Here is a 15,263-nt window from a genome sequence, read left to right on the forward strand (position 1 = left end):
AGCATGAAGAGCAGACTAGACTGCTGTTGATCATGCTCCTCCGCGCCGGAGCACACGCGCTTTCAATGCGTTCGTTCCTCGGGCCATCGGTACCAAGAAGCTTCCGGGTCGCCCGGGTCGAGCCTGACGGATGGGACGACCAGCTGGTCAAGAAGACTTCCTGAGCGGAGCAGATGTCTTGGTATTTCACGGTATATCAATTCATCGAATGCTACGCCGATTACATGCCCAGCGAAGCTTCACTCTGCTTTTCGACGCTGACCGCGTCCCAGGATCCTGCCATTCGATAATGAGCAGTAGCACCAAAAAAAAAATCAACCGCTCTATAAAGGTGTAGAGAGTGTTGTGCATCAATACCGAGGAAAATGAAAAGGCGCTGAGACTAGGAGTACACACCAAAGACGAGGGAAGTGGGCGAGCGGTTCACGGATTCCTTCGGAGTATATATCCCTACACGCCTTCTCTCTTGTTTTTCTCTCTCTCGTTGTTGCATCACCCAATCGTGCTCACCATCTGTCGCGACAGGCTTCGCAGGTATCGATCCCGGCGGGCACGCCATGCCGGAGCACGAAGGCGTGCCTCGAACCCGCAAGCGCCGTTGCCTGTTCCGGCTCCACCTGGTCTGTGGGTTCATGAGCCCCCACGCCGACCCGTTTCGGTTACGAGACGAGGTGGCCGAGTGGTTGAAGGCGCAACTTTTAAGCCAATCCCTGATTGCACAGTTGTATCGTGAGATATCTTGGGTTCGAATCCCAATCTCGTCATCACAATCCTTTTTGGCTTTTTGCCTGGTCTGCCTCACGTCGCGTGACGAGCGAGGCCTGCTCTTCATTTTGGTCGAGCACACTGACCTGACATTCAACATGCAAATTGCGACAAGTGCGCCGAAGAGAACACTGCACTGCCCAACCAGCCCAGACTGGATGTCTACCGTTTGTCTAGCAAGCATCCATGTACCGCGATCGTCTACCCCAGCAACTCCAGAATCATGCCGTGCACCGCCTTGTCCGGTGCCACCCCCTTGAGCTCCGCCATCAGCGCCTTGAGCTTCTCAGCCTCCCCGCCCTGCCTGGCGACGACGGCCCTCGCGGCCACCAGAACCCGGATGCAGACGGCGTAGGCATCCGGCATGCCCGTCCACCCGAGCGGCCCATCCCGTTCCTTCTCGACGTGCTCCTTCAGCGCCTTCAATCCGTCAGCGGCCCATCCGCCCAGCGCAGCGTCGTCGACGCCGGCAGGGAGACTCTCGTAGGCCCCCGCCCACCGCTGCGCCTCGCGCACCTCGTCGATGTACTGGTTCTGCTCCTCGACGGCGAACAGCGCGTCGTCAAAGTGTAGCGCCGTCGCGAGCTGCTGGGCCGCCGAGGACGTGCTCGTCAAGCGCTGCGCGACGGCGGCATGGTAGGCAGGCAGCTGGCTGTAGGACGAGTGCAGTAGCTGCAGGAGGGAGTCGGCTGCGCGAAGCGGGAGCAGGGTCTGGCTGGCTAGAACAGGACGCGAGGCGAGAGCGGCGAGGGCGCGGACTTCCTCGTCGTCGTCATTGAGGGCGTCGTAGAGGGCGAGGAGCACGGGCATGCAGGCGGGCTCCGAAGAGGGGCACGCAGAAAGATACGACTTGAGGGATTGGGTCGCTGCGAAGCGCGTATCGAACGGCTGCATCATTAGCTGTGGTGCACGGCTTGAAAAACATCGGATACACATACCTGGTCTTCATGGCCTGCAGCAGAAATCATGGCTGTCCAGTTCTGGAGAGTCTCGAGAGCATGGCCTTGGGAGTTTGCGGCCTGGCGGAGTGCGGACGTCGCCATGATGGAACCACTGAGACGGATGACGGCGTTGGAGAGGCCGGGGTTCAACGACTTGGCGAGAGTCTCGTTCCAGAGGGCCGCCAGGCTAGCATCTGACGGAATCAAGTCCAGACGCGTTTGCTCCAGAAGGTCATCAATCGTATCGGCGAGGTTTTCCAGGGCTACGATGCGCGGCTCCGGAGCCTCTGCCTGGGCGCCCACGCCCAGATACACGTTGCACAGCTCGCCGCCCAATTCGGGACTCATGATGGCCTGAAACACGACCGGGATGGCCTCCAACATGTCGACCGCGGCCTCTGGCTTGCTCGATGCTGTGTTGATGGCCTTGCGCGAAAGGAGAGCCACGTCACGGCTCGACGCTGCTTGGTAGACTTCCTGGACCGCAATCTGGCCGCTTAACAAGGCACTGTGAGCATAGCTTGCAAAAGCGTCTTCTGCTGCAATCTCGGCTGGCGTGTTGGCGGTCCCAGATGCAAAGGCAGAGATGACATTCAGGATCTCAGCATATGTTGCGTGTGCCTCGGGGCATCGGAGGAAGATCTCGGGAGCCTCTTTGTAGAGGTCGAGGACCAAGTCCAACAACGGAGAAGTGTCCCCTGATGCGTGTCAGACCACCTGAATGAGAAAGAGAGAACCTGGATATGGACTTACTCTGCGCCAGCTCTGGCAAAACATTTGCCAGCTTCTCGAAGACGTATTTGATGGTGAGTAGCACACCGTGCAACCTGTTGGCCTGCGTCAACACCCGTTGCCTTTCAGACCCATCCACAAGCTCCTGGATGGATTGCAGCCAGCCGTCATGCAGCAGAAAAGAGCACAGAGCACGAGCTGTCATCTCCCGAACGTGCCACACTGGACTGCCCAGGTATTCAGTGACAAGGCCATACAGCTCTGCGCGCAAGTCCTCGGGAGGTCCAGCTCGGCGGATAATGTCTAGCGCAGGGAACACAGACTCGGCGGCAATGGTGCCGGTGCTAGGCTTCATGACTTCCTGTCCGGAACGCAGAAGGTTGAGTAGCACGACTGGGATGATGGGGTACTTGTGATAATGAACTCGCGAGGCCTTTCCGTCCCAGCCGGCTTCGATAAGGGTCTTGCTTTCGTTCGTGCCAAAGAGGTTGTCAATCAGACTCCTGAGGAGGAGGAGACCGCTGTTCCGTATCGCCCATCTGCTCGCTCGCTTTAGTGTTGGTCACTTTGCTTGGGCCTGGGTACTTACACTTCGGCTTTGAGGCAGCCAGCTGCGAGCTCGAGACACTGGGGGATGTGCCGTTCCACCTTGCCCATTTGTGCAAGGTGAGCGCTTTTGAAAATGTCCTTCAAGCAGTTAAGAGCATGGACCTGGGGTAGGTTGGAGCCGTCAGTCTTGGTGACGCGCGCCTCGCGCTGCGCAACTTCTGTCAAGTCTGCGATCACGCGATCGAAAGACGGGGATTCGGCATCGGCGGACAGGATGCCAGTGATCATGGAAGGGATACCAGCCGACCGGCGAGTTGTCGACGCATGGGTGAGGATACACTCCTGGCTTCCCTATATCCTTGTCAGCAATTGACCTAGCATATCAGATCAGCAAACTGACCCTATACCAGACGTCCAGCAGCGTCTCGCCTTCAGGCACCCAGTCAGGCTTTCCTCCGGAATATTGCACAAGCTGGCAGCACGTGGCAAAAGTCAGAGACACCGTTGAGAAGGCACCTCTGTGTCGCAAGTTCGTCAATTGATCGAAGGTCAACTGTCCAAAGGCAGAAAATGTGGAGACAGATGGACGCAAATCGCCCTCTCTCGCTTTGCTTTTCAGTGACACGATCATCGCCCGCATGAGATTGCTGTGTCATGTCAGCCAGTCAGGTTCTTGGAAGGCTTATTAGGGACAAACCTGGACTCGTGGATGGCACGGAAACTGTAGCTCAAGAGATCTTTGGTATCGAGGCCCTCGATGTCCTCCAGCTCCTGCGGTAGATGACCCTCCGGCGAGTCATCGCAGAGGACGTATGCCACAGTCGCCCAGATGCGCTGGCAGGCTTTTACCAGACGAAACTGTAGGTGATCCAGAGCCTTCATCTCAGGCTCGGTGTAGGTGGCTTCACAAAGGCTCTGCCAAACGAAGCTGTTGTCGTTAGCTATTTGCAATGGCAAGGTTGAATGGAGTCGTACCGGAGAGAGGCAAAATAGCCGTAAATAGGAGCTTCAAGAACGGCTTTGCCAAGATCAATCTCTGCCAGAGAGAGCTTGCCCTCCAATAGATCCACGAGCGAAGCTACCACGAGGAGTCGCTCCTGCTGTTGGCCGTGGATTCGACTTAGGAGCTCATACGAGCGAGCAAGGCCGTCAGAGTGGTCAGCCCTCGCGGTGCGACGTGTGATATCTTCGGCTCGTCCGATGAATTCGGTGACGGTCCTTATATGACCCAGGGGGCTGATGGCGTCCTTGAAACGAGGTTCGGTAAAGAAGACCATCAGAATCTCGTTACTGATAGCCCTCACATCTTCAAAGGCGTCCATGACCAGGTCAAAAAGTATACGTGTCCATGTGGTGTCAAAGGTGCTGAAGAATGGAACCTCCTCCTCATTGGATTCCCAGACTTTCGAGTCATCCAGCTCTATGCGGATGATGAAGAGCGTGGCGCGGAGAATAGAGAAGTGGCGTTGATACGAAGCTGTCGGAATGAGCTCTGACTTGAGGAATCGCAAGAACCACGCAACAAAATCCTTGTGCTGAGCCAAGACGTTCTCGATCCTTTCCTTTGGCCACGCCATTGCCTCCTCGGCAGACGTGCCAACCTTGATTTTGTTTGCCTTTGGCGTTGTTTTTGATGGCGCTGTGTCGACCCGATGAAGCGCCTTTTGAAGGAGAGGGATGGCGCCTCGTGCGCGCCGGTACATGGCCTTGACCTTGCTCAGAAGCTCCATGCGGAATCTAGCGCTGGGATCGGAGAAGTGGTGAGGGAGGTGCGTCTGCAAGAGACGGAGTGAGGGCTCAAAGAACGGCCTAGTTGTTGAGTTTGAAGATATGATGAGCGATAACGCCAGCGATCGGACTTCAGACGACGGGTGGGACAACACGCTGTGAAGCATAGCTTCTTCGAGGACGACTGCAGACTTGGTTTCCGAGGGGACACCGCCTGTTGATGTCAGCATGAGGCCTGGAAGATAGAGTGAAGGAAGCAGTACCAGGTTCATCCACGATTCCGACCTTCTTTCCAATTTCCAAGGCATTGAACCTCAGCAAAGCCTGGACATTGACCTCGTCCTCATCGTCTTCACTCGTCACCGATACCGGGTCCAGCTCTTTCATAATCTCCAGGAACCGCAGAGACCCGGCGCGGTCCTGCTTAAATACAGGGAGGAAGACATAGTTTTTGACGCTATCCAGCAACATGGGTGCCCTCGTTAGAGCTTCCTGAAGCCATTCGAGCCATACTTGGACGGTGAACTGTTGGCCGATCTCGCCCTTTGACTTTTGCAGGGCTTGGTAGAGCGTCACGACCAGCTTGCCCGCGTTGGCGCGCATAGTGATCATGCGATGGAATAGCTGTGCAAATATTACCCGCCATAGATCCAGATCTGATGGCCAGACAGTATGTGCGTGTACTCTGCGGTAGCTCTGTCCAATTTCCTCGACAGAGAAGAGCCTCTTGGAGGTAAACTGATCCAGGGCCTTCATGGACGACTTGACCAGAGGTCTCGAGGAATTGGGTCCGACGATGGAAACCAGGGTATCCAAGATGTTCAACTTGACTGCAGACCCTATCGTTGAATCGGGGTTCTGGTTGATGAGACTTGGGAGGAGGTCCAACACAAGCCTCAGGTGTCTATGCGCCTCCACCTCGTTCCACTCGATAAAGAAATTGAAGAGCTTCAAGCTCATCTCTTCTGTGTAGGCCCATCCCTGAATCTCAGGAAGCTTAGACTTTGTGCACTGAGCCACAAAACCACAGAGCTTGACGCACGAGTTGCCGGATGTCGCTTTCAGCTGGGAGGACTTGGCCAAGAGGTCATCAAATATGCTCTGAGCGGTGCTGTGATGAGATTAGTGTAAGGGTTCATTGAGTGAAGTAAGATTTCTTACGGTATGCGAGAATCATTGGGTTGTCCCTCCACCCATTTTACTAGGTCTTGCGTGTTGATGAAATTCTCATGAATTGGGCGCTCCAGCGTGGCGTCCATGACGGGCGAAAATCTTGCCGCTTACACGTTAATTTGGCGTGCAAGTTCGCAGATGGGGAGGAATTCAGCTCAGCCAGGCAGACATGAGGAACAGATCTATTGCGAGATCCGGTCTTTTCTGTACTGAGATATTTCCTAGTTCTTCAGGCCAGCAATCGAGTGCTCGAAGGGTGTTCCAAAAATCCATAGGCCTTCCCATCTCGGCCTGGGTCGCGAATTCTCCTGCTGTTCCACCAGGCGCTGGCGCTGGTCATGGAGGGGCAGAGGAGGGGCAGCAATGCACGGACCGTTTCGGCTGGATGACTCAGCCACACGCACCACAGGCAAGGCAGAGGGTCGAAAATTGCGGTGCCGTGTCAAAACCCACTGGAATTTTTTGGCCCCTCTTGATCTTCCTCTCCTCCTCAACCCAACGACACATCCGTGCTACCAGTTACTGGGAGATATCGCCAAGATGTCGAGTGAGTGCTCTCGCAATGTGTTAGCATCAATGAACACGACTGACAACCCGACGCAGAGATCACGGTTGCCAACGTCCGTACGCAGATCGGCGAGCTCCTCGAGTACTCGACCGAGACCAAGAAGCGCAACTTCCTCGAGTCCGTCGAGCTCCAGATCGGTCTCAAGAACTATGACCCTCAGCGTGACAAGCGTTTCTCCGGCACCGTCCGCCTGCCCGTGGTCCCCCGCCCTGGCATGACTCTGTGCATTCTCGGTGACCAGCACGACATCGATCGTGCCAAGCACGGTGGCATTGACGCCATGTCTGCCGACGATCTGAAGAAGCTGAACAAGAACAAGAAGCTCATCAAGAAGCTCGCGCGCAAGTACGATGCCTTCGTCGCTTCCGACTCTCTGATCAAGCAGATCCCCCGTCTTCTCGGCCCCGGTCTGTCCAAGGGTATGTTTCCTCTCATGGGCTCCCCACCGCTTTTGCCTTGATCCCTCCAGACTGACCATTACCACAGCCGGCAAGTTCCCCACCCCCGTCTCGCACGCCGACAACCTGTCCGACAAGATCACCGAGGTCAAGTCCACCATCAAGTTCCAGCTGAAGAAGGTTCTGTGCATGGGTGTCGCCGTCGGCAACGTCGGCATGACCGAGGAGCAGCTCGTCGCCAACATCATGCTGGCCATCAACTACCTTGTCTCCCTGCTGAAGAAGGGCTGGCAGAACGTTGGAAGCCTTACCATCAAGGCTTCCATGTCTCCTCCCAAGCGCCTGTACTAAGCGCATTCTCGACTGGACGGTCCCGGAGTTAGTACTAGGTTGAAACTTGGGAAGGCCGAGAAGGACGGTCCGGAGACGGGATGCACTGAGGGTCGGAAGCTCTGCATGTGGGAAGGGTGCTCATCAATACCAAATCATTCCCACAACTCTCGTTCGATGCCTGCCGCGTGATGTCTCGTCCGACTATGAAATTATGCTGCATGTGCTGTCCTATGAATGGAAATGTGCAATCTCTCTGCTCAATCGACATGGGCCAACAAACACGTCGGCACCGGTTCGCCTTGGACACCAGGGGCGACGGGGACGTTTTGCCGAATCAGATACTGGCTGATCATGGCCCAATCGGTCAGGCGTCTGAATCAAAGATGTTCATACAACATGATCAAAGAGCCGACATTGGATCTGCAACGGCACTGACACAACGTGCCTCGCAACACGACCGACGCTGCAACGTCGTAGTCAGACATTCTGACCAATGCTGCCATCTCGATGGAGGATACGATTTGGTGCGTGCCTCGCATCGACAGGCGTTTTCGTAAAAAAGAACCTACATTCAGCTCGGTGACTTTCTTCTTAAGCGCATCGGTCCGCGGGTGGCCCACGACGACTCAAGCTGAGTCTGTCTAGGTCCGTTGGTGGTGAAGTTCGACCTCGACCAGACTGCCGGGTAGACTTTGTACCCCCCCTTGTCTAAATCTACGGACCAACAGCAGAACATCTGCTTCTTATCCAGAGTAGGATCCGACAACAACCCAGGACCTCTTGTGTAGATCGCTTGGCCTGTCTGGCTCAACTGCCGCCCGGCACCATTTACGCGGACGATTGGCTAACTGCAAATGGCCGCTTACACCTGTCGGCCGTTTATGAGGCGCGGGCATCAAGTAGGGATAGACGAACTTGGAAGTGTTCGCGAGCCTGGAGCCTCTCATGACGACTGCGCGCCTAGCCAAAACCCCAGCCAGGGGCCTGTAGGTAGCAATGGAGAGACGGGCCGAGAAGCAACCTTGATTGCCTTGCGTTTCCCCATGTTGACTTTGCTTCTCAAGAAAGGCTCATGCAGCCCCGGAAGAAGCACACACATGCGCGGGCGCGGGCGCACACTCCCCCCTTCCCAGGACCGAGATCCGCGAATCTACGAGGCGCAACAACCCCCCAATGACAATGCTTCCATCGGTTCCGATTCGGTAACGGCCGTGTTGGCCGGTGCGACTGGCGTTGAACTACGTTTGCCATCGTCAGCCTGCGCAGCCTGACTGATCATCGGCGCCAGCAATGCCGTCTCATGATGTTTGACTTTGTTGGTGACTGCCGGGGTGCTTTGACGTCTGGTTGAATGAGCATCACAGACATGGAGACGCGGGGGGAATGCTCATCATCAGAAGGATCTCCTCCCTACAGAGCTCCTCTAGGAGGGGAGGCGCTAGGCTTGGACGCTTCGAGAAGAGACCCCGAGACATCGGGCGACCCTCCCCTCCCCTTTTCCTTTCGCGAGAATTGCGTGTCAGTGTTGGTCTCAGTGTCGGCGACAGTGTCAACACATGAGCGAGGCCCGTAGTCCCTCCACGTACTAACCAACCATGCACCGATGGCGAGGGGACGGACGTGCATCAACTTCAAAGGGTAAACCCCATGGCCAGAAGTTGCCTCAATGGGCGGGTGAGGAGCTGAGAGGGGAAAGGGTCTCCATCTGCTTTGGCACTGGCCGGTGGCATTCGGCCCATCTACGGCGCCTCTCCCGTCCATTTTTTTTTTACCCCTTCGCCCTGCCCTCGTTTCCCCTTCCTTTCCTCCACTTTTGCACAAGCATGTGCTGTGTCTGTATACCCATCTGTCGAATTGTCTGTCCGCCAATTTCTGATCGTGGAATCGAAGTCCGCCAATTATCCGCCGGTTTCCCATGGCTCCAAACACTGCCACGCCTCCCCAGTCGGCCGGCCTCTCTCTCTGCCTAAATCCTTGGTTAGCGGCCACCCCACCCCTATCTGCTTGTTCGGTAGGCTTGTAGCCTTGGAACCTCGCAGGCGCTGCTGCTGATCTTCGCATCCCCTACCACCCCCCCACGACCCATTCACAGACGCCCCAACCACTGACGGGTAACTTGGATCGGCTCGATGGAAGGTTCCCTGAACCTGGTCTGGTGCATGACGAAGAGCCGCCTTGGGCCCCAAGAAACGTAACTCGTTGGGGTATCTCCGAACCACAAGCGACGGGCGATGGACCATGGGAGGCGCTCGTTCCCAGGCGCCTCTTCTCTTTCTTTTTTCCCCCGCCAGGACCATGTTAAGTTGCTACCGTACCTCAGGCCAAAGCCATCTTGAGTCGGCTCCGTCTCGTTCGGCAGATCCACATCCACCCCTCCCCATGACCAGCGAGTGACCGTCAAGTGTACCATGTATCCCCCCCCCCCCTGGTCACCGTTCCGCCCGCCACGAAAGGCCCGGCTGGGATCGATTTGTCCGAGATTCTCCTACCTTCAAGCTCCATCAAGTGGAACTCGATACTTCATGACCATGCCCATGTGGATGATGTGACGCCTAGTCTGTTCGTCTTCGTTCGCTCTGCGCTGGAACTAGCAGCCACTGCCGTGTTTCTGTTTTCTGTTTTCTGTTTCTGGTTGACGCTCCTGCTCTTTCCTCCTTCTTACTCCTGGCCCCTCCAAACGTGCCCTGTCTATCCTTCCTCCTCCTCCTGCTGCTGCTGCTGCCGCCGCTACTCTTCTTCTACATCCACTCCCCCCTCCTTTCTCCCCTCGTTTCTCTTCACAGGCATACAAACGATCCCTCCAACCGCAGAGGAATGTTGATCCCAGAGCACGCGACAAGGACCACTCGCACTCATAATACGGACCCTCCACCCACCAACTAGCTGCCGTCTTTGCTCTGCTTCGCTTTGATCTCTCCTCCAGCCCACCTAGAGTCTTACATTTGCGTCCCGTCCCAGACGAAGGACTTCTCTGAGAGGCCATCGCACCTTCTTGGCATCCCCTCGTCACTTCCCAACTTCGTCACCACACGCTTCTTTCTCCAGGCACAGACGACACCACGAGCTGGACAGAGACAACCTCGCACGCGCCGTGGCCCCGTCCCGCATTCCACGCAGACGAAACGTAGCGTGCAACCACCCCCGAGCGAGTCCAACGGGTAGCCAGTTACCCCAGTGGTGAAAGGAAACTGAGGTCTCCAGCCAAAGCGAATGGCCTGCGCCTCTTCGATTTGACTCTTCAAGGCAAACTTCTAGAAAGAAGAAAAGGCTGCCGAGGGTCTTCTTATAGGCTTCTTCCAGCCCGCTCTCGATCAGGTGGTGAGAAGCTCCGGGCTATCATCACCTTTGTGCGGCCTTTTCTCTTGCACTGTATCATGTACGCCTCATCGACATCCGAGGGACCCGCGCCCACGGCAGAAAAGAAAAGGATGCCCTACGACTCAGCGACGAGGCTAGAGAGCGCCGACGGCTCGATTTGCGGCATCAGGCGGAAGCTCTTCTGGGCATGGATTGCTGGTGGGATATTGATCATCCTGCTGGCCGTGGGTGTTGGCGTGGGTGCTGGCTTCGCACTGAACCGGCCCCATCATGACAACCCATAATGCCTCGCTCGTCTTTCTCGGAAATATTGATCAGCTCGGCACGGGCTAGGGGAAGAGGTTCTCGTCATTTGCCTTGCTCCCCGGCCTCCCGGCCATTTAGTCTGTTCAGCAGAACCAGAAACGAGAAATCTCCTGGTCTTGACATGATCCATTTACGAGTACGACAGCACCACCACACTACCAAGACTTGATCGATATCGACGACATTGTGTTTTTCCTATGACAGCGCAAACAAACCTTTTTTTTTACCGATGGATGGGCCGATACACGAGAGCCTCCATACACTGGATGGATACCATGCCAAACAGCTCCCGCGGGAACTCTCACACGGCACCATCAACAACTCAGCACCAAGGACACGGCGCAAAGGCTGACTTTATTCAAGCGAGGGCATATCCGGCGTTTGGACTTTTCAGGTCCTCCCAAGGGATGGACCCCCTAACAGGACATTTGCTCATTATTTTGAACGGGGAAGCTCTGTCTTCCGTAACTGGAAACTAGACAGGCGGGCGGGCGGGCATGGAAGCATGGACAGCTCGGCACATTACGGGCGATAGGGGCTACGGCTTCCCGCTCTGGCCAACACCATGAAGCGCGCCGGACGGGAGACTGGATTCATCATTACAGGCAAAGGGAGGACAAGATTTCTCCTCCCGTGTAACGTTAGAATGGACCTTAAGGCTGCGGATCAGTCCTGAAGGAGCGGAGTATCTTCAAGAAGAACTCCGCAGGACAACAACACGACTTGAACGAAATTGAAATGATATACTATCAATCCTGTTTCGCGATGCTGGAGTGAGTGAGCGCCAGGCGGAGCGCCTGAATCGGAAGTCTCCGACCGTCACACGACTTTCCAGATGAAGTCATTTTGACTTTTGCTGACAAGAAGAGCTGACGACGGCGACCGCCCAATTTTCTGATAGCCCGATCTCGCGTCGGAGGGTTCCAAACAGGCCCCCCCCCCTCTCCACAACTGCCGACGACGCTCGCACCCTTTTGCCAAAGCTGCATGGCTGGGGCGATCCGTGACAAACCCGTCATCGCCTCGGAGGCTTCCCGAGGCTACAGGCGACATGAGATGTGACGACGACGCGCGAGCGGAAAAGCCTTCCTGGCCATGGCGTCCCTCTCGCCTGGGAGCAAAGCCAAACGAGGAAGCTCCGCCCAGGTTCCGAAGCTTCGACTCGACCTCGTGGTGCCTCGCGTTCCATCCCATCAGTCATTGTGACGACCCTGTTTTGTTTTTGGGCTTCGGATCTTTCTGCTTTTGCTCTGCTTGGGATGGGATGGCCCAGGGACGTGGACGGTGCGCCACGCCACAACCGCCCGCGCAGCTTCGCTTCCGCATCAGGCAAAGCCCCCAGCCCGCATGTCGGTCCGACAAGGGGGGGGGGGGAGCCGCCATCGATAGAAACGGGCAAACGATACTGTGAACGAAAAAGGTCGGACCGTTTCCTGTTCAGTCCACGGCAAGATAGGTAGTGTACTTTTGATGAAGAGCATTATCATTAGGTATCATATTTGTTACTTATTTTCACTTCAGCCTCCCCTCTTTTTTTCTCTCTCTTCCAACTCGCTACCTCTCGCCCGTGCCGCCACCGCCACAGCTTTTGGTGACGCGCCACGCGACGAGACCTCTCCTGCCAATGACCCTCTTGAGTGTGTTCCAGACACCATCCTCACCCCAGTCCAAATCGTCGAGATTCAGGTGCCTATCGTATCGCCACACCTCGCGGAACCGCAGGCCCTCAAGACCCTTGTTCGGCAGATATGAGTCGAGCCACGTCGCTGACGCAGGCGCGACGAGGTAGGTTCCTTCCTTCTCCTTGAGGTACTCCCGATTCCTGCGGTCCGCGGGCGTGTCACACGTTGCCAGCCCGGCGAGCTGCTTGAGGAGACTCTCACCGTCAAGGCCCATAACGTCGTGCGTCGTGAGGACCTCGTTCTTGCCGTTCAGCAGCCATATTGGCGGGGAGTACGTCTTCCACCATATGGCGTTTGTGGCGTCGGGCTGCTTGCTCATGAAGACTTGGCCGGGAACGATGCCGCCCTGGTGGTAGATGCCCATAAGGACACCGAAGAAGACGTTGAACACCACCCAGACGGCGGCCCACAGTTGGAGCGCGCGGCGGTTCTTGGGCAGCTGGACAGATGAGAGGATGAGGGGGACGGTCGGTAGGAGGAAGCGGGCCTCCTGATGCTGGAAGATGGAGAGGACAAAGATGCCAGAGACGGCCGAGTAAAGACGCAACGAAAGATGGGGTTGCGTGAAGAGCAGCACGGCGGCCGGGCCTAGCAGCTGCGGGATATTAGCGAGAAGATGTTGGTACCACGGATGGAGGCCATGCTGGGCGAGGTTCTCCGGTGCCATGTTATAAAGGAGGTTGTTGATCGGCGTGATGACGGGTCGGGAGACGAGATCCGTCCAGGTAATGGGTTCGGTGAGGTAAAAGGCCGTGTCGATGCCGATGGCCAAGCTCGCGGTAGCCAGGCCGGCGAAAGCCATGACGAGGAACGAGGAAGGTCGGTTGTAAAAGTGGGGTACCAGACGGATGCCGGGTATCAGCAAGAAAGCAGGAAAGGTAATTCTGTTGAAGATACCAAACACAGCCATGACACCAAGGACCGTCGAGGCCAGCAGCGACGCCTGTTGCGGACTCTCGACGATGCGCTGGATGAGGACCATGCACCAAGCCACAACAAGCGTCTCGACGGCGTTGGAAAAGGTATGTGTCTGGAAGGTCCAGGTGACGTAGGACGAGGCGACAAGCAGGACGGCGATACGACGATGGCGGGGCGAATGAATCAGCTCATGGATGGCCCAGTCCTCGAGCACGAAGCTCGTCAGGAACATGAGCACGCGCAAAGTCCAGAAGACTGCGATGGGTGGTATTTCTCCATCCTGGCCATTTCCTATCCACAGCCATCGCAAAAGGAGCATCGGTAGGCCATAGACAGGCCATAGAGGGGCGACACTTCGAATCGGGTTCTCGCTCGTAAACTCCCAGGTGTGTCGAACAGGGTAGCTGAAAATCTGGCCTGCAAAAGAGCGCATCAGTACCGGGGAAAAATCATTTCAGGTAAAAGGCGGCGGCGGGGGAGGGGGGGTTCTCAAGACGAGCGCATACCTGCAATAACCTCAGGGCCCTGGAAGTTCTCATCAGGGTGGAGGTAACTCGGCGACAAGGCGAACCAGAGGCGGACCAAGACCAGGAAGAGGTATGTTCGGCGCCACATGGTGACAAGAGGTTGGATGTGAGTTGCGCGCGCACGTCGGGTGTTGCGGTGGATGTTGCGGCTCCGAGCCGATTAGTAGCGAGTATCCAAGGTTTGCGACAGGCTTCGAGTCGTCTGGGTATCGCAAAGCTGCATGGTCCAGCGGCCAGGGGTGCAGACGAGGGAAGACAAGGGACCGGACGGTGAGCGGGTTGGTCTCGAAGAATAGAGCGAGACTGCAAGGTGGATGGGTAGCGATGACAGATGCAGGAACAACGTGGGCATCAGGAGGAGGCAGCAAGATGCGACAGCGCGTGGGATGGGTTGCTGTTGAATTTTCTGGGTTGGTAATCTCCAGCTCTGAGACCTGGCCCCAGGCACATGGGTCGAGTCTTGTGTCTCCTGGAGCTTATGTTGCGGATGCAGTCGTGGTGCTCGCTCGCCGGGATTGCTTGCCCCTGGTTCCGGGGTGGTAGCAAAATGCTTAGTGCTCTCTCTTTAGGCTTGGCCTTGGGGGGCCCAGCAGGGGTCTCAACGGGCGGGCCAGCGCGACCCGACGCGCCTGAGGGACCTAAGGTGACAGGACAGCCTGGCCAAGACTTCTGAACGCGGCCAGGGCAAGTGCCATGCCAGTGATGCCACAGACCAGTCAGTACCTTACCTGGTACCTAGTAGTGCCAGTACCAGTACCGGTAGCGAGACCGAGCCTGGGTTGGGCGTCGATACTCTTGGCTGATGGTGTGAGCGACAGGTAGGTAGGGGACACTACGCCGGTTCCGGGTAAGGCTGGAAAGCTCCTGGTGGCCGAATGTCGAAAAGTCGAGTCCGTGACCTGCAACTTTGTGATCAGGTGTTTTTGGCGTGGTGGTGGAACGAAGCAGACGATGAGCTGCTCGTGATCATGAGTGAGCCATCTCCATCATATCTACCACGTCGTGCCATCGAAACGGCCACGCTGTTCAATTGAAGGGGGGCCAATATCAGTCGACGGACCTCCGGGGCGGATCTTTCAGCAAATGATTCCGAAGGTCCCGCCCACCCATCCACCACTACGGTGTTCTGACGTTCCGATCGCCATATTGGTGGCGATGGGTGTGATTATCTCATCTCCAGTCACTTTATGCGGCTTTCACTGCTTCTACATGCTTCCACTCTCCCATCGTTATCCTTCACACACTCTGTACCTACGTGACGATGACGATTGCGTCCCGCAGCCATGAACGGTGGAATGCAACGGCTGTCAAGTGTTGAGTGAAAC

At 56.5% G+C, this 15,263-nt stretch overlaps 3 protein-coding genes and 1 non-coding gene across 4 annotated transcripts; 2 read left to right on the forward strand and 2 right to left on the reverse strand.

Moving 5' to 3' along the window:
• The first annotated feature begins 665 nt into the window (after positions 1–665).
• D7B24_007299 lies at positions 666–764 on the forward strand. Its single transcript has one exon. It is a non-coding gene; the product is annotated as a tRNA-Leu (tRNA).
• A 202-nt stretch (positions 765–966) lies between these two features.
• Positions 967–5,974, reverse strand: D7B24_007300 (uncharacterized protein; the record flags this gene model as incomplete). The annotated part of the gene is made up of 9 exons (XM_028641410.1): positions 967–1,653; positions 1,704–2,404; positions 2,460–2,977; positions 3,028–3,338; positions 3,388–3,634; positions 3,685–3,915; positions 3,963–4,929; positions 4,979–5,826; positions 5,877–5,974. The coding sequence occupies 9 exons, from the start codon at positions 5,972–5,974 to the stop codon at positions 967–969; spliced, it is 4,608 nt and encodes a 1,535-aa protein (XP_028494509.1).
• A 454-nt stretch (positions 5,975–6,428) lies between these two features.
• RPL10A (60S ribosomal protein L10A) lies at positions 6,429–7,205 on the forward strand (the record flags this gene model as incomplete). The annotated part of the gene is made up of 3 exons (XM_028641411.1): positions 6,429–6,435; positions 6,492–6,875; positions 6,943–7,205. 3 exons carry the CDS (start codon positions 6,429–6,431, stop codon positions 7,203–7,205), a joined length of 654 nt encoding a protein of 217 aa, XP_028494510.1.
• A 5,160-nt stretch (positions 7,206–12,365) lies between these two features.
• SMP3 (alpha 1,2 mannosyltransferase) lies at positions 12,366–15,083 on the reverse strand (the record flags this gene model as incomplete). The annotated part of the gene is made up of 4 exons (XM_028641412.1): positions 12,366–13,828; positions 13,918–14,087; positions 14,662–14,894; positions 15,045–15,083. The coding sequence occupies 4 exons, from the start codon at positions 15,081–15,083 to the stop codon at positions 12,366–12,368; spliced, it is 1,905 nt and encodes a 634-aa protein (XP_028494511.1).
• Between the last annotated feature and the right edge of the window lie 180 nt (positions 15,084–15,263).

This window comes from Verticillium nonalfalfae (assembly GCF_003724135.2).
Source record: "Verticillium nonalfalfae strain VnAa140/NRRL 66861 chromosome Unknown scaffold_58, whole genome shotgun sequence".
Taxonomy (NCBI): domain Eukaryota; kingdom Fungi; phylum Ascomycota; class Sordariomycetes; order Glomerellales; family Plectosphaerellaceae; genus Verticillium; species Verticillium nonalfalfae.